Source organism: Megalobrama amblycephala, linkage group LG18, assembly GCF_018812025.1.
Source record: "Megalobrama amblycephala isolate DHTTF-2021 linkage group LG18, ASM1881202v1, whole genome shotgun sequence".
Taxonomy (NCBI): domain Eukaryota; kingdom Metazoa; phylum Chordata; class Actinopteri; order Cypriniformes; family Xenocyprididae; genus Megalobrama; species Megalobrama amblycephala.
The window spans coordinates 35,984,366-36,009,365 of NC_063061.1; the positions used below are offsets into that span (position 1 = coordinate 35,984,366).

The window sequence follows — 25,000 nt, forward strand, 5'->3', positions numbered from 1 at the left end:
GCAACTCCCTGGTGACCAACTAGAACAGCCAAGCAGTTGCATAGCAATTCCCTGGTTACCTAGCAAAACAGTAAATCAACCTCATAGCAACTCCCTGGTGACCAAGCAAAACAGCCTAGCAACTACATAGTAACTCCCTGGTGACAAACCAGAGGATCCTTGCCACTGCATAGCAACTCCCTGGTGACCGCCAGAACAGGCTAGCAACCATATAGTAACATTCATGAAACCGCCCCGGATTCCCCATCAACTGCATAACAACTCCCTGGGGACCAAGCAGAACAGCAAATCAACCTCATAGCAACTCCCTAGTGACCAAGCAGAACAGCCTAGTAACTGCATAGCAACTTCCTGGTGACCAACTAGAACAGCCGGACAATTGCATAGTAACTCCCTGGTGACAAACCAGAGCATCCTAGCAACCGCATAGCAACTCCCTGTTGACCAAGCAGAACAGACAAGCAACTGCATAGTAACTTCCTGGTGACAAAACAGAACAGCCAAGCAACCTCATAGCAACTCCCTAGTGACCAAGCAAACAGCCAAACAACCTCATAGCAACTCCCTGCTGACCACCTAGAACAGCCAAGCAATTGCATAGCAATTCCCTGGTTACCTAGCAAAACAGTAAATCAACCTCATAGCAACTCCCTGGTGACCAAGCAAAACAGCCTAGCAACTACATAGTAACTCCCTGGTGACAAACCAGAGGATCCTTGCCACTGCATAGCAACTCCCTGGTGACCGCCAGAACAGGCTAGCAACCATATAGTAACATTCATGAAACCGCCCCGGATTCCCCATCAACTGCATAACAACTCCCTGGGGACCAAGCAGAACAGCAAATCAACCTCATAGCAACTCCCTAGTGACCAAGCAGAACAGCCTAGTAACTGCATAGCAACTTCCTGGTGACCAACTAGAACAGCCGGACAATTGCATAGTAACTCCCTGGTGACAAACCAGAGCATCCTAGCAACCGCATAGCAACTCCCTGTTGACCAAGCAGAACAGACAAGCAACTGCATAGTAACTTCCTGGTGACAAAACAGAACAGCCAAGCAACCTCATAGCAACTCCCTAGTGACCAAGCAAACAGCCAAACAACCTCATAGCAACTCCCTGCTGACCACCTAGAACAGCCAAGCAATTGCATAGCAATTCCCTGGTTACCTAGCAAAACAGTAAATCAACCTCATAGCAACTCCCTGGTGACCAAGCAGAACAGCCTAGCAACTACATAGTAACTCCCTGGTGACAAACCAGAGGATCCCTGGTGACCGCCAGAACAGGCTAGCAACCATATAGTAACATTCTGGAAACCACCCCAGATTCCCCATCAACTGCATAACAACTCCCTGGGGACCAAGCAGAACAGCAAAGCAACCTCATAGCAACTCCCTGGTGACCAGTCACAACAGCCTAGCAACCTCATAGCAGCTCCCTGGTGACCAACTAGAACAGCCTAGCAACTGCATGGTAACTCCCTGGTGACCGCCAGAACAGGCTAGCAACCATATAGTAACATACTGGAAGCCACCCAGGATAACCTAGCAACTGCATGGTAACTCCCTGGTGACCACCAGAACAGCCTAGTAACTGCCTGGTTAAAAAAAAAATTCTAGCAAGTGCATAGCTATGGTGAGCAAGCAGAACAGTCTCACAAATGCATAGCAACTCCCTGGTGACCAACCTAAACAGGGTAGCAACCTCATAGCAACTCCCTGGCGACCAACTAGAACAGCCTGGCAACGGCATAGCAACTCCTTGGTGACATACCAAAACTGCCTAACAGCCACATAGTTACTCTCTGGTGGCCAACAAGAATACCATACCCAGAATATCCACCTAGGGTACCATAGCAACTGCATAGCAACATCCTGGCAACCACTCACAGCATGGTAGCAACTGCATAGCAATGTGTTAAAAATGTCTATGTAGAATTATTATATTAATTATTATGATTATTAATCTAAAAATGTAGTAATCTACTTTCCTAGTTGTTTCCCAGTTCAGAAAGGTGCGTTTGAGTGCTGAGGTTTTTGTGTGAGATCATGGTGGGGATTTTACCTCCAGTTATTGAGCCTGAGAGAGCGATGATGTCTGTCCCCTCAGTGTTGAGTTACCCGGCAACCAGACCAACACAGACACTGCAGACGAGTCCAAAAGAACGTAAAGCTCGTCTGAAACCACACGCTGGTGTAAACGCATTACAACTGTCAGTGTCTGACATCCGTTTATAGACACTGGAAGAGATTGTGTTCTACACTTTACTAGTCTTATTTGGGGGGAGGGTGGATAAAGATTTCAGGAGTTGAGGAATTATTCGCATCTTAAATAAGAATTTTCTTGGATTATGCAGCAAAAAATCTGGGATTTTTTTTTTGTCTTAGTGTCCAATAATAACCCTGACCGCTTGAACTCTCTCCATGTATCCAAAATCTGGATTTTAAAACATTTTAAAACTCTGATTTCCAGGCCTGTAAAAGTCATGGAATTTTTTCATGGGATTTTTACATTAATGCCCAGTCTTTATTAAGTATGGGGAGGAGGAGACATTTGATTGACACCGTAACCACGACGCTAAGTTCTAACAGTTACATCATCATTACCTCATCATTGTATCTCTGTGCAGACCAATCAGGTCAGAGTGGGAGGAGTTCTCGTTAGCCGCTCTGTGAACATGGATAAGTTTACGTTTTTTTAATAAATTAAATTTGATGTGCTTTTGACATTGTTTTCTATTGATTAAATTATTCTATTTTTATCGATCTTAATTTACTTTTATTTCAGTGTTAGTCTTAATTTTAGTACTTCAACTTAAACTTGAACGAAAACGAGAAATGTTGCCTTGGCGGCTAACTAAAATAAGTTAAACTTTTTCATCTAATATTTACATCTTTATATTTTATTTCAGCTATATGTTAATGAAAAACACTGTCCAACAGTCTTGGAAATGCGTTTGGTCAAAAGGTGTGGGAACCCAGTTTCTCATTCCCTCCTTTTCTTTCTCTTTGGGAAACTTTTCTTTGTGTGCTGTATGTGTGTGTCAGCCGCAGTATGTGAGTGTGTACAGTTAATATGCTTCGATTGGAAGGCGTCCATTGTCTCTCTCTCTGGTCATGGTCGCATGCCAAGTGTTCGGCACTTTGACTGATGGTTCATTGTCTTCCTCATTCCACCCCGCTAGCGGCACAGGAATTCCTGTGTCACTTTCCCTCTTGGAATTCCGCATCATCATCCGGAATGTCGTGACACCGACTCGTGAACAGGAAAAGGGTCACGTTAATACCAGAGGTGACGGCTTCAGTCATCCTGCAATAGTGATGCTAACAAAGAACTGTCTCTGTCCAGTGAACGCTAAGTTTAGAATCACAGGCTCATAGGAACAGATCTCACACGGGACGCTCCGGCTTTGTTCAGGCAGCCTGCAAATATCAGATATTTTTGGTGTATCCGTGCATTATATCCGTTTGTTTTTGTTGTCTGAATTGCAAAAGAAAATGCATGAAATTAAGTTTCTCCAAATCAGGATTATTATCGTTAACTAAAACTATTACTTCCATTTTCTCTGTAAGGAAATGTATTGTGCATGATAACTTATAAACTTATAAAATTATAAACCTGCATTATTTCAGATTATTTTTTAACAGTGGAATTTGTGGTGAAAAACTACATTGCCCATGATGCTGTACAGAGCATTCCACCAATCAGAGTAAAAAAAATCAACATGCATCAAAATATCTCTTTAGCTCCGCCCACTCCCGCGCACGCACTATGAATGATGCAATGGAGTTTTATGCTCTCAAAATACTGAATTGTTTGTATATATTTGCATATTTTGCAATAGACTTAAAATATATTGTTTTTATAGATATAATCAACATTTGTAAATTAGATTTCGCCATTGATTTTAATTGGATTATGCTGTTCGCAATGCTTCATGGGATTGTAGTTCTTTTCCTCGCAAAAACCATTTACAGTCTTGTACCTTTTGTCTTTTTGTCAGATTTTCAAAAACTTTTTTGCTTCAAATCAAAGTTTGTAGTGTTGCGATTTAACTCACAACAGCGCAGGAAATCAGCTAGATCCTGTAAACATGGTTCTTGGCTGGTGTCTAGACAATTTATGGACTAGTTTAAATACTAAGTGGGTTCAAGTAAAAGCACTTTCCTAGGAATCATTTGAAATCAGCAGTTTGAATTATTTGCAGATGTTCCCAGCGGTATGTTCACCGTTTTTAATTCCACATTCAATTTCAGGGTTTAAAAGCTGCTGGAGTGTAATATTAAAGACCTGTAGAGCCTCTCTGGCTAATCTTTCTGAAATTTGTTCCGCTCGGATTGTTTAAATCAGAGGATGTAATATTCTCTCTGTCACGGTTCGTCAGCGTCCTCTGACGGGAAACGTCCTCACTCTCTTCAGGTTAATGTCTTAATCCATGGCGTTTTCAATTCCATAACCCTCTAATATCATCTGCGGCAGAAAAAGTTCATGTTCTTTCTGCGAGGGAAGATTTAGTGTCATTTTCTTGGCAGAGTGAATGTAGAGCTGTGTTGTTCTGCGGGTAGATCTCGTTAGCTGTGATGATCGTGATGATTCTAGGGCCGGTGTTAATTGTCATCCAACCCACCCTGTCCAATCTGAACTCCCTTGGACCCCTAAACGAAAGCTACAAGTGAAAGTGAAATGTCTTTGTTTTTTTTATATATATATATATATATATATATATATATATATATATATATATATATATATATATATATATACAGTTGCAAGAAAAGGTATGTGAACCACTTGTAGAAAATGTGAGTAATTTGAACAAAATAACTGCCCAATATTCTTAAAAAATAATCCTCCAGATTCTTCCAATTTCTAGCATTTTGCATATTTGAACCCTTTCCAGCAGTGACTTTATGATTTTCATATTCATCTTTTCACACTGAGGACAACTGAGGGACTCAAACTCAACTATTAAAAAAGGTTCAGACATTCACTGATGCTCCAGAAGAAAACAAGATGTATTAAGATCGGGGGGGTGAAAACTTTTGAACAGGATGAAGATGCCACAATTTTTCTTATTTTGTTTAAATATCTTTTTTTTTCATTTTTTTTTTTTTTTTCATGTAGTACTGCCCTTCGGAAGCAACAGAAGATACTTACATGTTTCCCAGAAGAAAAATTAAGTTCAATATTCCTTGATCTTCAAATTCAAAAGTTTTCACCCCCCGGATCTCAATGCATCGTGTTTCCTTCTGGAGCATCAGTGAATGTTTGAACCTTTTTTAATAGTTGTGTTTGAGTCCTTCAGTTGTCCTCAGTGTGAAAAGATGGATCTGAAAATCACACAGTCACTGCTGGAAAGGGTTCAAATATGCAAATCGGAAGAATCTGTAGGACCTGGAGGATTTTTTTTAAGAATATTGGGCAGTTTACTTGCTCAGGACATACAAGAGACTCATGAACAACCATCACAAAACAAAAAAATGGTCGTAGAGCTTACTCAGGACAGTACTAAATAAAAAATAACATGCATTTTGTATGATCCCCCCTATTTTGTTAAAATTAGTCACATTTTCACAGATTCTGCAAGTGGTTCACAAACTTTATACATATATAAAAAAGATCATACATACATACATATATATATATATATATATATATATATATATATATATATATATATATATATATATATACGCATGCATATATACATGGTCAAATAATATCACAAATTCACATTTTATTTAACCTTACATACAGTAACACCCTGTTTTCTTTATATCTTATTTAAACAGTATTCATTTTATTATTCAAACAATACTGTATTTCTATTTATTATTATTATGTTTTATATTTTAGGCAATGCAACAGAAAGTACTATGCTATAGTCAATGTAATGTCCTGTATGGGGGTTTTTACATGATATGGGGAGGAGACATTTGATTGACACCGTAACCATGACGCTGAGTTCTCACGGTTACATCGTTATTACCTCATCACTGTATCTCTGTGGAGACCAATCAGGTCAGAGTGGGAGGAGTCCTTGTTAGCCGCTCTGTGAACATGGATTCCATTGTGACCTTTGACCTCTGGAATGTGGCGGCATGCATACGTTTCCTGCCGCGGGCGAATCACTCGCCTTCCCACCCTCCGCAGTCACGTCTGCATGCTGACCAACAATCCTACCGCCCGTGAGTCAAAGGTCACACTCAGCGGGGACGTGCCGAACCGCGTGTGTGTGTGTCTGTGTGTCACCGGCTTTGATCTGTCACAGGACACACACTCATTTGTATTGTTTCACATTTAATAAAAACAAAGAACTCTTATTTAAAATAAACCAAAGGTCTCCTCCCTGCGGCTCAACTGCTGTCCTTTATTCTGCAATAATTATTCATCACATACCTGTTCGGATGCTTGTGTTTTTGGCTGTACTGTATGTATTTTAAATTACATCTCAGTTCAAGCAAAACCTGATTTCTTTAGACTTCCTTTAAAGAATTATTATAGTTTTTTCTTGCACAAGAATAATAATTGAGGACTTTAATCATGGCAAACGAAAACTCGTGCCTCGCTTTCCTTCGTTTCACGCTTGTGTAAATATTGACATATTTAGGCGCTTTGAAGTCTGGATGTGTTTCGTGTGGTTGCGATTATCATCTGGAGAACATTAGAGCGGAGACGTCCAACTTGTGACATCCTGCAGGACTGCAACAGTAGCTCCACACACACACACACACACACACACACACACACTGAAGATAAATGGAGGTTTGAGGACCCACCTCTCTCAGCCACGGAGGAACCCCCTCATGAATTTAGAAACTCAGACTTGATGGATTCTGATGGGGCGAAACCCAAAATGGCAGCCGTAACCTCACAAGTCTTTCCGTTGTCTCTATTGCTGCATTCACGATTCTGTTCTGTTGTTTTCCACAGACATCTGGCACAGATCAGATCTCGTTGCTTGCTTGTAAACAGCAAAGCGCTTATTAGATGAGACATTTTGGTATCTGATATTGGCCGCTTTTAAATATGGACATCTGAGATACATCTAAACTCTCATCATATCCAATTCTCCTCTGAATTCAAGATTTTCGGCATGTGAAAAATGTTATGTAAGGTGGGACTTGGTTTTAGCCATGGGTAATCATTGCTGAACTGTCAAGTTATTTCCCATTATTGTCATGCAAATATAAAATATAAGACAAAATATATGCACTGCCTTTCAAAAGTTGAGAATAATACATTGTTTTGATGTTTTTGAAATCATTTCTGAAGGATCATGTGACACTGAAAACTGAAGTAATGATGCTGAAAATTAGGGATGCACCGATATGAAAATTTTGGCCGATTATGATAACCGATAATTCTTTATATTTGATAACGGATAGATTGGCCGATAAATCTAAATCCAAATTTGTATATAATTTTTGAGAGCCTGATTATAAAATCAAAAGTCTCACCATTAAAGGTTATGTCCCAAACACACGATTATAATGTTCTCATTATAATATTATGTAGCTTTTATGGCACATGTTGTACTTAACTGTATTTTACTTTTTGAAGTGATTTCAATTATATTTCAAGCAATTCAAAACCATCATGGTGGACAGTGCACATCTGAAGTGTCTCAGCTGAAGGAAATAATCCATTATTTATCAGCTTTAATATATCAGCCAAATTTTCCTTTTTATTTTTCCAAAACTTTTGACCCATAGTATTGTTTTAAAAAAAATGCATTATAGTTGTATTTGCTGCACAACGTTTAATTTTTTAATTACAAATATTGTTATATTACAGTTTTGAAAATAATATAATAAATTAAATTGCTTAGATGCATTAAGTAGAGTTTCTGGCAAAATGTGCATAATTATCATGATGAAATAGGATTTTTGGCTTGTGTAATGTTTGGGAATTTAGAAATGTTCATTTTTGCATTTGCATGTCAAGTTGTTTATTACAATAACCCTTTCTTGTAGTCATGTAGCCTGGCCATTACATGTAAAAGAGAGGCAAGATTATTCTTCAAACATTCACTGTTTGTGTAAGTCATACCGGTTTGAAACATCATGAAAATGATTCAATGATGACAGTTTTTTTTATTTCTGAATGAATTTTCAGCAGTTTTCACTTCAGGATGGGTCGGTTGAGGTCCTGCCAGATCTTTGACATAGCGTTTTATCATTATAAATGCAACCAGAGGCTTATTTTATTAAGTTTCAGTTGTTTTTTTGTAATAAATGTGATGGCTGGAGACTTTCTGTGTCCGACTTTGGCTGGGTTTCTGTGTGGGGCGGGGTTAAGCGTTAGAAGCCCTTATTACCGAGCCCACAAGGAAAAGCAGCCAATTACACTAATCTCCCGCCACATCTGTGTCCAATCAGAGACAGCCAATCAGCATACAGTGGTTTTGGCTTCAGAAACTCAGAGGGGTTAGAAACAGAAACCCTGAAGACTGTGTGTGTGTGTGTGTGTGTGTGTGTGTGTGTGTGTGTGTGTGTGTGTGTGTGTGTGTGTGTGTGTGTGTGTGTGTGTGTGTGTGTGTGTGTGTGTGTGTGTGTGTGCGCGCTGCTACTGCAGCTCAGAGCTCAAGAATGTTCCATTATGCTGTTAAATGGAAGGTTGTCAGAGTTTAGGGTTTTATTACCCATCATGCACCAGTACTTGTTTCCCAGATCTGGCCGATAAACTTTGGCATTTTAACCTCCTGCTGTACCCAAGAGAAAAAAAAATCCCTCTATCTTATCTTCAGTTAATGGTACTGTAAATGTTGGGGTTCTCTTGTGTTTGTAGATAATGTTCATAGTCATACAGCAGTCTGACCTCTGAAGTCACATGCACAAAATGATCTTCATTCAGATCTTCATGACGTATTTTCATGTGAAACAATGTTAAGAATAATGAAGGGTGGGACTTGATTCTAAACATCTGTATTTGATTGAATTGAATTGCTCCAATGTCAAGTAACGGCTCATATTTGACAATTTAATGTCATTACTTTAATGTAAAAAGCCATTTTGTATATAGAACCAGGATGCATGTATGCATATGTGTGTGTGTGTGTGTGTGTGTGTGTGTATATATATATATATATATATATATATATATATATATATATATATATATATATATATATATATATATATATATATATATATATATATATATATATATATATATATATATATATATATATATATATATATGTATGTGTGTGTGTGTACATATGTGTATATATATAATATACAGTATGTGTGTCTATATATACATGATATTCTAGATATATATTTGTATACAAAAGTATATATGCACAAATACATATGCACAAAAATAAATATGACTTAAATAAAAATATTAAGAAATAAAAAAATATTCCATCCTGGTTGTATTTATTGTATAAAATGTTATTATTTTTTTATTAAAAAAAATATATTATATAACAATTATGAAAATTGCCATTGTAAATTATGAGAATGTAAAAAAAATTAAATGTTTAGATGAGTTTCTGGGAAAATGTGCTTAATTATCATTAAAATAATATTGCTATTATAATAATATTCTAAAATAAAATTAAACTTTAAAAAACTATGCAAAATATAATATCATCTTTTATTTATTTTGTGTGTGAGATTCACTTGTATATAAATTGTAAAGATATCTTTTGTTTGTTTGCATTTCTCATGTCTGTTCTGGTTTGTTCTCTCTCTCTATCTGCAGGTTTTTCCTCCTCTGCCTAATGAAGCTGAGATCGCACACACTAAAAAACTGTTTCGACGCCGCAGAAACGACCGCCGGTGAGTCACTCCATCTTAAAACACGCCACCGCAGAGGCGACATGACCTTCTCGTTGCGTTCAGAGCGTTACGTTACTGTCGGACCAGTTGTTTAGCGCAAACGTTGAGCGCTGACGTTAGATTCGTAAAGCAGAAAACACACCAGCTCACACTTTCCACACGTGTCACAGTTGAATGTAATGAGAGCGTCAGCCGGTGTGTTTGTGTTGTGTTTGGAGTAAAACGCAACGCTCTGCATCTGCATGTTCTTTTCTCATAATCTTAACTGTTAATCCATAAAACAACATTTTTGGTTTTGACTTGGACCTCATCAGAACAGTTCTCTGTTGTAATTTGCAGTTGCTAAGAAACGGCAAAAAAAGAAAATATTTTGGTCTAAACTTGTGCGAAAGAAAAGGAGAAAGCGGAGGGTGAAAGAAAGCAAAACCCTATTATTCATGGCTTTGTTAATGCAAAGAAAAGCTCTTGTTGTCTCGGGCCGATGTCCTTGTGTGTGGAACCCAGTCCGACTGGATGTCTTCGGCAGACGCTTCTCATGTCTGCTTTGCATTTATACAGTACTGAGGTTTTTGCTTTGATGGGACGTGTGGAACAGAATAGATGGTTTATATGTGAATAAAGGCTCCCAGATCCCCAAAAATGCACTGTTGTCTGTCCGTTAGTGGCTACGAGTCACATGACTCCCGGCTTCATGCAACAACTCTTATTAAAAGACATTTCCTCTGAAAGTTTGAGTCATAATAGTTTGCAAAAGCACGATTATAGACAGAACATGGTTGTGAAAGTGGACTAGTGAGTAGATGAGTTTACCTGTTCGGTGTGATGATGTTTAATGTCCCGACAACCTCTGTAGTCCCATTTAGACACTAATATTGTTAGCATGATTACATTTTACATCAAAAGTTGTCATAATTTAGAAATAAAAGGCATTTTTCCTACCCTGATTTTAGCCCTGTGATTTGAACGCTCTGTTTTTAGGGGCGTGTCTGCTGTAAGACTTCAGTGTAAACGCCCACTGCTGTGATTGGCTGACATCTTTGGCATACTCTCTCGAAAACTTTTAGCACATTTTTACTATTACAGCTCTCAAGGTAAACTAATCGTAAAAAGTGTTGATTATAGCATTACATTTAGCTCTATGGCGTTAACACTAACAAAATGCTTTCATCATAACTAACAGTGCAAACACTGTGTAACTAAGAGATTTGTTGAATAAAACGGGAGTTTTGGCACGAGTCCAGAACTCAGTCACTGATAAACTCGCGCTGTTTTGGCTATTTTGCAAGTTCTTTACCAACCTACAATTCACCCAAAAGGCCTGTAGGTGGCACAACGACTTAATTTAACCAACTATGATAACTTTGTTGGATGGTAAATCAATACAAAACATGGTTTTGGTGAGCGCTTTGTAATATGTATTCACATTAGATTTTAAAGCAACAAAATTCGTTTGCAATAAGACAAACCAGATTCAAATTGCCCGGCAAATTTGTAAAGCAAAGAACAATCATTTCTAGCTGATCAACATTATGAAAACTGGTAAAAACCTTTAGGAACTTCAAAAGATAAAACAGCGAAACTCCTAATATTACTTCCAATATTTCCAAATTATGTTCATTTTCATAGAGTGGGCCAATATCGTGACGATTATTTAAAATCAATCGGGAGAAGCAGATATCGTTATCGTGATTAAAATACGATTAATTGTGCAGCCCTAATTTAATTTAATTTGACTTGACATTTGATATTCAACAGTATCCTTGACATTTATTCAACAGTGCTTTTGATCTGCCTGCATTGACACTATTCTTTAAAAGGAAAATTATATACCAATTATCAATGTAAAGCTGCTTTGACACAATCTGCATTGTAAAAAGTGCTATATAAATAAGGGTGACTTGACTTGACTTGGCTGTTTGATTGACAGCTCCAGCGATCGTAAAGGGAGCGTTCTTTGATCGCTTTCTGTATGTAATTTAATCACCATTTAAATAACAAATTATTTTCATCCTACTAAGAGAAACAATGTGAAGTTGATCGTTTAGTCACTGGTTTGATTTACTGACCTATAGACAAAGATCATCTGATCTGACTGTACATGAATCATTAATATCAGATCAGGCATTAGAATTAACACAGTAACTTACATGTTGTTGCATTACTGTCGAGTCCATATCGTAAAAGTCTGTTTGCAAAGCACGCACCGAAATGCGATTTGATTTACCAAAAAATCCACAGAGAAATGTACCAAATACAAATAAATAAAGCTCGACTGAGACATTCACTTTGTTGAAAATAAATAACCATATTCCTAGCATTAGGATCCTTTGAAAGGTAATGTTATTTTAGTCCTGTATCGCTCTTCTCTCCTCCTCATCTCACGAACACACCAGTGGGCGAGGCTAATGTTGCAATGATGAAATAGGCATTGATTTCTTCTGCTGAGGCAGTCTTTCACCTATCAAAATGAGTCGTTATCTGGGCCTGGTGTCAATAAAAGCTGTTTTTGGACTAATAAGGAAGTTTTTTAGTTCTGAATCTTCCCTGAAACTAACTTCCCTAAGAATAACCTGAAACAGGATATTCTTATAGTATGATGACCTCTGACATGTCAAAAGCTCAATGAAAATTTGATTTCTCAATTCATGACCCCTTTAAAAACACACACAAGTGTGTATTATTGATGTATTTTATATTGTAGAATAAAACGTGACAATATTTTAAGCCACAGACCTTTTCTCAGGTATTTTAGTAAAAACCCATTGACTTTGGGCTGATGGAAATGGAAGTGGTAAAAATAAAAATAAAAAGTGCCTAAAAAAAAAAATAATAACATCCCTGCGGCACTCTATAAAACCACTCAGAGCGCCTTAGCATTGTGTTTGCACATTTTTGCATGTTTTACTTGGATTTTGACTACAAAAGTTAGACAGAGTAAAGACAATCTTTTAGAGAATAAATCTTTTCTGGGTTCAAATATAGAGACAGTGTGTGCGAGTCACTATTCACCTCACTGCGCAAGACGATCCTCTTCCCACATCTCTCTTTCTCTCCCACTCCTCTAACAGAAGGCTTTTCAGCCTGTTATTGCTGGTGTTGGCCACCCACAATGCTTTGCTTCTGCCAGAGAGGACCCTGCGGTCATGTTGTTTGTTGGCATCAGTTCTTGCCTTTTCTTTCTCTCTCGCTCTCTAGATTAGTTTGCTGAATCAAAACATCTTTGCAGTCACATTTATGAACTGCAGCATATTTTGTGGACACAATCTCGCAGGAAAGCAGTTTAGATTTATTAAGAGACCGTGTGTGTGCGTGTGTGTGCGTGTTTATCCATGTAAACTCACACATGCTCATAGGACTCGGGTCAGATTCATCTGGTGTCTGTTCTAAAATATAGCCTTGTGTTATTTTGTCATTTATGTATATATAAATTAAAATGTTCAATTCATTAAAGAATCCTGAAAAAAATGTATTACGGTTTCCAAAAAAAAATATGAATCGGCACAACTGTTTTCAACATTGATAATAATCAGATCAATTCTTTATCATCAAATCATCATATTAGAATGATTTCTGAAGGATCATGTGACACTGAAGACTGGAGTAATGATACTGAAAATTCAGCTTTGCATCACAGGAATAAATTACATTTTTACCATATATTCAAATAGAAAACAGTTATTTTAAATGGTAATAATATTTTACAATTTTTCTATTTTTAATCAAATAAATGAGCCTTGGTAAGCATAAAATGCTGCTTTCAAAACCATTAAAATTTTTTTAAGCAATTTTTGATAAATGCTCTTGAAAGTGGATTGGACTGAGCACCACAACACACTTGTAGCCAATCAGCAGTAGGGGGTGTGTCCACTCATGATGGGGGAGGAGAGTGAGCCAATCAGCAGTAGGGGGCGTGTCCACGTATGATGTGGGAGGATAGAGAGCTAATCAGCAGTAGGGGGCGTGTCCACTCATGATGGGGGAGGAGAGAGTGAGCCAGTCAGTAGTAGGAGGCGTGTCCACTCATGATGGGGGAGGAGAGAGTGAGTCGATCAGCAGTAGGGGGCGTGTCCACTCATGATGGGGAGGAGAGAGTGAGTCGATCAGCAGTAGGAGGCGTGTCCACTCATGATGGGGGAGGAGAGAGTGAGTCGATCAGCAGTAGGAGGCGTGTCCACTCATGATGGGGGAGGAGAGAGTGAGTCGATCAGCAGTAGGGGGCGTGTCCACTCATGATGGGGGAGGAGAGAGTGAGTCGATCAGCAGTAGGAGGCGTGTCCACTCATGATTGGGGAGGAGAGAGTGAGTCGATCAGCAGTAGGAGGCGTGTCCACTCATGATGGGGGAGGAGAGAGTGAGTCGATCAGCAGTAGGGGGCGTGTCCACTCATGATGGGGGAGGAGAGAGTGAGTCGATCAGCAGTAGGGGGCGTGTCCACTCATGATGGGGGAGGAGAGAGTGAGTCGATCAGCAGTAGGAGGCGTGTCCACTCATGATGGTGGAGGAGAGAGTGAGCCAATCAGCAGTAGAGGGCGTGTCCACTCATGATGGGGGAGGAGAGTGAGACAATCAGCAGTAGAGGGCATGTCCACTCATGATGGGGGAGGAGAGAGTGTGCCAATCAGCAGTAGGAGGCATGTCCACTCATGATGGGAGAGGAGAGTGAGCCAATCAGCAGTAGAGGGCGTGTCCACTCATGATGGGGGAGGAGAGTGAGACAATCAGCAGTAGAGGGCATGTCCACTCATGATGGGGGAGGAGAGAGTGTGCCAATCAGCAGTAGGAGGCATGTCCACTCATGATGGGAGAGGAGAGTGAGCCGATCAGCCGGGCGTGTCCACTCATGATGGGGGAGGAGAGAGTGAGCCGATCAGCAGTAGGGGGCGTGTCCACTCATGATGGGGGAAGAGAGAGTGAGCCAATCAGCAGTAGAGGGCTTGTCCACTCATGATGGGGGAGGATAGAGAGCCAATCAGCAGTAGAGGGCGTGCCCACTCATGATGGGGGAGGAGAAAATGTGCCAATCAGCAGTAGAGGGCGTGTCCACTCATGATGGGGGAGGATAGAGAGCCAATCAGCAGTAGAGGGCGTGTCCACTCATGATGGGGGAGGATAGACAGCCAATCAGCAGTAGAGGGCGTGTCCACTCATGATGGGGGAGGATAGAGAGCCAATCAGCAGTAGGGGGCATGTCCACTCATGATGGGGGAGGAGACAGTGTGCCGATCAGCAGTAGGGGGCGTGTCCACTCATGATGGGGGAGGAGACAGTGTGCCGATCAGCAGTAGGGGGCGTGTCCACTCATGATGGGGGAGGAGACAGTGTGCCGATCAGCAGTAGGGGGCGTGTCCACTCATGATGGGGGAGGAGAGAGGAGTGAGCAAGAGGGAGATTTGAAGAAAGACTGTAGAAAGAGAGATGGCTGAGAGACATTACAAAAAAGATACACTCAGAGAAAAAGAAGGGTTGTGATCAGGCAAGAGTTTTAGGACCCATGTTAATATTAGAAAAGCTTTCCAGCACTTGGGAAACCTAAGCGGGAAGGCCTGGAAACGGACGCCGAGGTTGTGTTGTTTCTGCTCCATACTTGAGTAACATTGTTTTTAAGTGTGTGCTGCTGGCGACTAACAACAAACTCTTGCTTGTATATACTGTTGTGACTGTATGTTCATTTTTGTGCTTCCTTGTTCACTTTATTTTTCGCGAAGCATTATTTTGCTTCACTTTTGCTAAGAGACGCTCTTGCATTGTGTGTTTGTGCAATTTGGGGGCGGAGCAATGAAGGGAGGGGTGTGTTTGTTTGGGTTGATTTCAAATATCAACGGTGCTCAACAACGATTTTGAGAAATCGCATACTGCACCTTTAATTACTCCAAAAGGTGTTGTGTGTGCGTATATATGTAATTTATTATATATTTTTATTGTACTTATTTTTTATTTTAACAAACATTTTTAATATAGTTTGAGGCAAAGGATTATGCTTTTTAGGTCTGTGTGAGTTCTGTTGCGTGTTTCAGTCATTTCGAGCACATAAAGAAGCTCAGCAGCAGGATAATCTACAACACCTGATGGACCGGAATAAACTGTCCACCCTCTGGATGAGGAGCGATGGTGGACCTTCACAATGGAAAAGAGAGGGATGACATGGACACAAAGACCATCAAAAGAGACAGTATTTTGGGGGGTTTCTTTGACGATCCATGTCGTTGGAAGTGTACGTGCCACTCGCAGTCAAAGTGTTCCCTTGCTCCTATTTTATAGAAACTTCCATCATGAAATCCATCCTGCCATTTCTTATTTACTGCAGTGTTTCTTGGCTTTTTTGCATTATGTAGATGCCATGACATTCAGTCCTGTAGCTCCTGTAACATTTTATAGCCATTATTTTTCATTTATTCTATTTTTTTTTTCCAAAGTAGTTTTCATAAATGATTTATTCTTGCATTTTTGTCTTAGATTTTACTGTCCCATCTCCTCCTTTTCCGTTTGTCCTTCCTGTTTCTTTTAGTTCTCTCCTGTCTTCTTGCATTCCGTTCCTCCTTGTTTCTATCCTCCTATCCTCATTGTTCACACATCATCTCCCTGTCATACCCGTAGCCGATTCGATCCGCCCCGGGACGAGCTGACGGTGCTACTGCCAGCTGAGGGGAAGCGGCAAGTGTCCAGGTCAGTGTCTCAAACGGGTCCAGCTCAAAGCAGCTCTCCTGAATCCTGTCTGCTCACTCTTGTCCTTCCACTTACAAACTTCGCTCCTGAAAACCAGACTCATGAGCTGCTTCTGGGATCCAACCTGCTCTTGGGATTCAAACTAACCATCTTCTGACTAGCCTGGTATTGTGTCCTTGAGATCCTGTTTGCTTTATTCTGCTTGCACAACAAATCCTGATCACTGTACAGTATGTTCTCATCCTCTCACTTCAGTTGAGTCATCATTAATCCACAAAGCATCTCCGTACGGAACGGAAATCCAAGTCACAGGCATTAAGGTGGCGGGTATGAGGGAATGTTAAAGGGTTAGTCCACCCAAATATGAAATTATCCCATGATTTACTCGCCCTCAAGCCATCCTAGGTGTATATGACTTTCAGACGAACACAATCGGAGTTATATTAAAAATATCCTGGCTCTTCCAAGCTTTATAATGGGAGTTAATAGTAACCAAGATTTTGAAGCCCAAAAAAGCACATCCATCCATCATAAAAGTAATCCATACGACTTCAGGGGGTTAATAAAGGCCTTCTGAAGTGAAGCGATGTTTTTGTAAGAAAAATATCAATAATTATAACTTTATAAACTTTATTGTGTCTGACTGAAAGAAGATGGTCATATACATCTAGGATGGCTTGAGGATGAGTAAATCATGGGATCATTTTCATTTTTGGGTGAACTATCCCTTTAATGAAGGTCATTATGGGAATGGTTCTGGTGGAGTGAAAGACATTGGTGGTGGACCGATATGGCCAATGCTGATATAAAGCATAAAGTCAAATTATAACAGTATAATAATTGTTGACACAAAATTCCCACTTCCTACACTTCATGCCATTATATCAGCCTTGGCAATATATCAGTCAGCCACTGCTAAATTACCTGAAAACACAGAAATGCTTCTAGAATCCTCCAGAGATGATCTGTTTTAAATGGTGGAGATGTAGTGTGTATTCTGTGATGGAGAAGTGTGGGTTACTGTAGACTTAATCATCGTAAAAAGCATATTTATCTTGACAAAATACAGAGATGCAGTTTATTCAGTATGTTGTCATTTTCAAATCTTTCTATCTAGTTATTTGTCCACTTAAACATTTAGGAAGGATGTGTTTTCGAATTTTGATCAGCAGATTTGCATTGTACTTAAATGTTTGTTTGTATCATTTTAAATATGGTGTCTGCTGTGAGTGAAATCTTTAACTTGAACAAGAGATGCAGACATGAAGTGTGAAGATTCCCCTACGTTAATAGACCTGTCAGTCAGGCTTTATCTTGTGTAAAACAAACACATTGTTATGTAAGAGGTTTTTTCATAACTTTTTGTTGTATTGTGATGTGTGTGTGTGTGTGTGTGTGTGTGTGTGTGTGTGTGTGTGTGTGTGTGTGTGTGTGTGTGTGTGTGTGTGTGTGTGTGTGTGTGTGTGTGTGTGTGTGTGTGTGAATGAGGGAAGGGTTGGGTGTGGACACCATTGAATCCAGCTCTTGCTCTGCTTAAAACACTGAAGTGTCTCTTGGTGTGTGTCTCTGTCTTTCACAAACACACACACATACAAAATGAAAATCTGCCATGGATTAAAAAATAAAATAAATAAATAAATAAAAATCAGAATCACCATTAAAGAGGACCCTTTTAGGGTGTGTTCACACTTGTAGTTCGGTTCTTTTGGTTTGGTTTGTTTAGTCCAGACCAAAAAAAATAAATAAATAATTAGTCCTGGTCCGATTAGCATTAAATGGTTAGTTCACCCCAAAATGAAAATTCTGTAATTTATTACTCACCCTCATGCCGTTCCACACCTGTAAGACCTTCGTTAATCTTCAGAACTCAAATTAATATATTTTAGTTGAAATCTGATAGCTTCGTTAGGCCTCCATAGGGAGCAATGACATTTCCTCTCTCAAGATCCATAAATGTACTAAAAACATATTTAAATCAGTTCATGTGAGTACAGTGGTTCAATATTAATATTATAAAGCGGCGAGAAACTAAATAACGACTTATTTAGTGATGGCCGATTTCAAAACACTGCTTCATGAAGCACCGGAGCTTAAATGAATCAGTGTGTCGAATCATGATTCAGATCGCGTGTCAAACTGCCAACGGCTGAAATCACGTGACTTTGGCGCTCCGAGCAGCAGATTCGACACACTGATTCATCTGTGCTCCGATGCTTCCTGAAGCAGTGTTTTGAAATCGGCCATCACTAAATAAGTCGTTATTTAGTTTTTTTGGCGCTCCAAAAATATTCTCGTCGCTTTATAATATTAATGTTGAACCACTGTCTCACATGAACCGATTTAAATATGTTTTTAGTAACTTTATGGATCTTGAGAGAGGAAGTGTCATTGCTCCCTATGGAGGCCTCACGGAGCTATCGGATTTCAACTAAAATAACTTAATTTGTGTTCTGAAGATGGAACGGCATGGGGGTAAGTAATAAATGACAGAATTTTCATTTTTGGGTGAACTAACCCTTTAAGATTGCCAATTTTATCACCGAACCAAAAGATACTGAACTTAAAGGCACAGGGACACGTTCACAACCTGAATTTTATGGTGTATTTTGGCCAGCTGGGAACTCGTGAAGAGCTTATAAAATGTGTAAATGAGTCAAAACAGCAGCGGGAATCCCTCCGTCACACACACAAACGATCTGCTGCGTGGAGATGCTCGTCTGATGCCTGTGATGGGCAAACTCATGACTATGACAAGAAAAACTGATATGCGTGAGGATTCTGTCCTGTTTAGGGTCTCATCTTCCTGTTTTTGGTTCGTTTGCATGTCTTTGGTCCGTGTTGCGTTCATATATCATTCAAACCGCACCAGAGTTCGTTTGTTAGGTGTGCACCAGGGTTCGGATGGCAGCGTTCACACGTTCAAATGAACCGAACACTAACAGAGCAATCGCACCAGGATTCGTTTTAATTGAACCAAACGTGACAAGTGTGAACACACCCTTACAGAGTCTTGATTTTGTTTTGGGCTCTACTAGAATAAGTTTCATGCTTGAATCTTTAAAAAGCACATAGTTTTTCTCATATTTGTCATTGTTGCAGCTCCTCTCTTCCCAGTCTGTCAGTAACGCTCTGTTTAGTTCCCGTCTCTATGAAGCCCCTCCTTCTGCAAAGCACACTGTGCTCTGATTGGTCGGCTGGATCAGTGTGTTGTGATTGGTCAAGCACTTTGAGCTTGTTTGGGAAATGTCCCGCCCCTTACCATAATGGCGAGTTTCAACACACTAATAGCTAACTCAACCAGGCCCCGCCCCTTTATTCTGCGAATGAAATATTTAAATGAGGAATATTGTGACGTGTTCGTTCCCGGAAGAAAAACTCAAGAATACAATGGAGGCGTTTCAGGGAGTTTGGATAAAAGTGTCTTCCAAATGCATAAATTGCCATGAATGGCAATATTTAATATACAGCTATAGAGCAGGAATTTGGACCAATGAGATTTCATTGTGGGCGGAGCTACCCTGTATTATCATGCTGTGCTTGTAATGGTCATTGCAGGTTAAAACAAAACAATGGGAGAAATGATGTGTCGTTTCCTTGTGTCATGTCTAGTTAAGATGATCTGTTGGGTTTATTAGGTTAACAGCTAACATTGGGTTGGTTTTCTAACTTTTGTTTCATAATTTCCAAAGGTTAATTTCTACATCTAATTGAGATATCACTTTACTCTATATATCTGAAGTCTCTGGCATGTGATTCTGTTGAGCAGATGTTTGATTTTAATTGAATAGAAGTGCTTTGACTCTCTCTGAAACACGTTCAAGGACTTCATTATAGTCAACTCCAAATTAAACTTTTCTTCAAAGATTCTTTTCATCTAGATTTTTTCATGTTCTGTTGAGATTTGCACATTTGCAAGGTTAAAATGTACTTTTGCAAGACTTTTAAATGAGCTAAAGCAACGTTTGCTTTGAGAACACTTGATGAAATTAGTTAAAATGTTAAAACTATATGTTGTTAATGCTGCATGACTTTTTATTGCAGAATATATACTGTGTATTATAAAGCATCATTACAAAAGTATCTGTGCGACACATGTTCCTGTGGAGCGACGTCAGGGGTTAACCTACGTAAAGCCTAAGGAATGTCACGGTTGGCACCTCGACATCTTATTTTCAAGCTGTCATTCAGCACACTCAGTGTGTGTCTCCCCTAAAATTAACCCCTCGTAAAACCAGAACTCCACGGTCAAACATGACCTTAATCTGGACATCTCACTCTAAAGCTGTCAATCAAACGTAAAGCATGTCCTCTCAGCGAGGAGATTCCCGTGTGTGTGGCATCATGTGTGGGTGCAGAATACCATGTTTCACAGGCGAGCAGAGGTTACGTTTGTTAATGGTCACGAGTGAAGACGTTAGTCTTTGAAGTGTCAGCTGATGTTGTCGATTTGAGATGGTCATTGTGTGTACGCTTCAGGCCTCTGTGCGCCTCTTTAGTCTTCTTAGAAGCAGTAAAATTGACCTTGTTCCTTCATCCTACATTACTGACCCTAGAAAGTGGTGCACAACAGTGCTGGCATGGAACAAATTGCCTGCAAAACCCTCTAATTTCTTTATTGCTATAAATATAGACTCAAGAATTATGTATTTGAATTGCATAGAAAATTTCCATCCATTTCGGTTTCAGTTTTAACAAACTAATAAACTTAAAGGTCCCGTTTTTCGTGGTTTTTGGAAGCTTTGATTGTGTTTATAGTGTCCAATATAACATGTGTTCATGTTTCGCGTGTAAAAAAACACAGTATTTTTCACATAATTTACTTATCTGTATACCGCTGTTTCCACTGTCATAAAAACGGGCTGATGACTTCCTTGTTCTATGAAGTCCCTCCTTCAGAAATACGTAACGAGTTCTGATTGTGCCAGCGGTTCCTGTGTTGTGATTCGACAGCAGCTTAGCGCATCTTGCCCGGAAAGGTCACGCCTCTTACCATAACGTGGAGATGCACGCGCTCAGTGTTATTGTAAACATGTCTTTAATTTTACCCTATCAATTTGAGCCGGAATCAGACCCGGTGATTGGACTGCGGGATGAAAATAACAGCGTTTCGACGACATGGCGACAAACACACTCTACAAACACAACTCTTGTGTATTCCTGTGGGCGGAGGTCAGTCAAAAAACTGTTTTAGTGACGTCATTAAAGAAGGAAGTAGAGGGATGTAGTCCAAACTGGCCATTCGATGTAGGCGACTTCTGTTAAATAAAATATCTCGCTTGGCATTGAACTTTGAGCTTTAAAATGTTACAGATTTTATTTATACTCTAACAACAACATTACACACTAACTAAAGTTTGAAACATGGGATCACGAAGAACAGGACCTTTAATGTACATTTTTCAGTGAGAAATCGGTGAGATTTCTGCAATAGTTCTAATAAACTGAATGTGTTTTAAATACACAGTACTCCTATTTGTCATCATTAAAGGGGACATATCATGAAAGTTGGATTTTTACTGTGTTTAAGTGCTATAATCATGTCCCTAGTGCATCTACCAGCCCAGAAAACGTGAAAAAGGACAACCCTGTAACTTTGATTTTGGCAAGCCTTTCTCTGCAAGGATGTGAAAAAACGAGCCGCTCAGATTTTGCTCCCCTTGTGATGTAGGAAGTGGATCTTATTGTAATATTACCGGCCCTTAATCTGCACGTTTCCACCCACGGCGCCGCCGTTTTGCTTTCGCAAGCGACAACGTTATACCAGTTCTAACGCCATGGCAAAAGTTCGATCAATGCATTATAACGGTTCTGTCATTGGCTGCACAGACGAGCACTGAACACTGTTTAGAGTCTCATTAGCTTGGATAGCCTGCAAGTTGACCCTGGCAAGCTCAATTGGTAAAAAAGAAGTCCGAGTGACATTTTGGGGGAAAAAAGACCATGCATGGCTCTGTGCATGGCTCTGTTTGTCAAGGTACACTGTATAGTGGGCGTCCATTCAGGTTTTGCACAAAAGTTTAACATGCCGGCACATGCTAGTGGATGAGTTGAATCAACTCCACAGCAACTACATAAATTTATCCACTAACCATTCAGAAACATCCAGTTTCATTCTAAAAGTTGTAACTTCTTCCTGAGTCTCTCCATCAGTGTCGACTCCGGTTTGAACAATGTAAGGCTGAACACGTTACTGACGATCCTCATTTTGGCTGCGTGAGATTCTCCAGCTTTGTTGTCGTTGAGCTGTTAAAGCTCCGCCCTCTTCTGGAAAGGGGGCCGGGAGCAGCAGCTCATTTGCATTTAAAGGGACACAAACAAAAACGGCGTGTTTTTGCTCCCACTCAAATAGGGGAAATTTGACAAGCTATGCAATTCATATACATAAATTTTAAATTTAGGTCTAAATATATTAATTGAAATCTATATTAACATATTATGTTGCTGTATATGTCAGTTTTTGTTTAGTCATAGTGAAATCTCAATGGTCCCAAAATCCTGTATATTAAACACTGAATATGTTCAGATTGGTTTGCATTATTTTGGTGTTTTATTCAGCATTTTACTTTCAGTGATGACTGAAACATGCAATTGAAACCCAATTTGCACTTAACTTGGACGAAGTGTGTTGCATTTTGTTTCTGCAATTTCGCAAATGAATCCAAATATAAGTCAGATTATTGCAGTCAGTGTTGCCAACATTTGTCCACACAGACGTAATTAATGACACATAACATGTACTAACACATTCAGTGCTGTTAATGCACGCTGACGCAGACGGCACATGTCAGCGTGTCTATATGTATGCAAACACATGTAATGTACACACAGGCTTGTGCGATTGTAAAGCCGTAATCCAGTGTTGGTCTGGATGACTGGAGTTCTGCTGGTGAAGATAGATCCTCCCGTCAGCCTGGTGCAAACATGGAGATCTGGGTGTTTACATATTGACTCACATCTGCCGTAAATCATTATACACACATTAACACACACACTGTGTGTGGCTGCAGTTATTAGCAGTGGTATTTAAGTCGATCATCACTGTTACTAATGCTCATATTTTGGGTAAAGGCCCGTTCGCATCAAGAACGTTAACTGTAAAGAACACTGTAAAGATAGCTATACATCCACACCAATGCATGATAACATTCTGTTGACTCTCATGCTTTAATTTGTTCATCAGATGGAAATCGTTTTGAAAAAGATTCCAAATTTTTGCTTTCTCTCGTAATCATTTGTATAATATGGTGTGGATGTCTATATTCTCAAAAAAGTAGAACGATTATTAAAACTTAGTATTTTATTTACTTATTTTTACACTTATTTATTTATTTGTGTATTTGTTGTATTATTTGTGTATGTATTGAATTTCTCTGCTCATGTATTTTGTCTTAAACTCCCAGAATGTTCTTAAAATTAAATCTTTGTTGTCCTGCATTGTCCATCAGAATTTTATTTATTTTTATTTATTTATATATGTGTATTTTTGTTTGTTTGTTTTTATGTATTTATTTGTTTGTTTGTTGTTGTGTATTTATTTATTTAACCACCCAGAACATCCTAGTTTCTGCTTGGCAGCATCTTGGCAACTACCCAGAAGACCTTAGCAACTGCATAACAATGTATGACTACTGCTTTGAACACCATACCAGTTATTTAACGAATACACGCTGGCAACCACCTAACAACACCCTAGAAACTACCCAAATCTCTCAAGTAGATAGCAACATGCTAAAAATGCTCCAGAACACCACAGCAGCTGCCTAGCAACACCCTGGAAACCGCACAAAACAGACAGTGTTTGCATGGGCAGGAAGCACTCATTGACGTTGTCGATAACAGGCTGTTTTTGTTGTTGTTCTAGGAGACCCCAGCGCCTGCCTGGAGGAGGAGGGGCTGGCGGGAAATCCCAGAATCCTCAGCAGCAGCAGCAGGGATTGCAGCAGCATCAGCAGCTCAATCAGATGCAACAGCCCAACGCAGACCAATCAGGTGTCGGCACTAAGCACGGAGGGCGGGGATACCAGGGGCAGCAGAACCAGGGCGGGCGGCAGGGCGGGCCGCATCACGGCTACAGCCAGAACCGCCGCTGGCATCAGCATCCCAAACGCCAGACGAACAGTTTCAATCAAGGGCCCCCAGGGGCCGACAGGGGCCTCACACGCAATACCAAAGAGACAGAGAATGTAAAACATGAGGAGCCTGAGCCCCGCACGGAGAGAGGAGCGAAGGATGAGCCTGCGAAAGAGGAGAGGAAGAAAGAAGACAAGGAGGAGAAGACGGACAGCGGGAAGATCTGCTTACTGCAGTCATCGAAAGAGAGACTGAGGAGGAGATTGAAAGAGAAGGTGCTTTTTAATTCCAGTTTAGTTCCTGAAACTGAATTGAATTTGAATTCATATAGTTAAATGTAGAATTGACATTCAAATTTGAGGGCAAGGAAGTAGAAGAAAAATGAATTGAAATCCATATGACTGTATTTATATACTGTCAGTTTTTTATTTTCTACAAAAGCAAAATTTATTTGACAAAGTCTTGTTTGA

At 39.7% G+C, this 25,000-nt stretch overlaps 1 protein-coding gene across 2 annotated transcripts in view; it reads left to right on the plus strand.

Annotated features, from left to right (window-relative positions):
• ctif (CBP80/20-dependent translation initiation factor) overlaps positions 1-25,000 on the plus strand; it is a 90,307-nt gene that overhangs the window by 37,557 nt on the left and 27,750 nt on the right. Inside the window, exons 8-10 of one of the 2 annotated variants that reach the window (XM_048165284.1) lie at positions 9,721-9,797; positions 16,392-16,460; positions 24,322-24,805. In XM_048165284.1, the coding sequence (XP_048021241.1) occupies positions 9,721-9,797; positions 16,392-16,460; positions 24,322-24,805 (630 nt within the window). The remainder of the gene's footprint in view (positions 1-9,720; positions 9,798-16,391; positions 16,461-24,321; positions 24,806-25,000) is intronic. The other variant, XM_048165285.1, reaches the window with a different exon arrangement.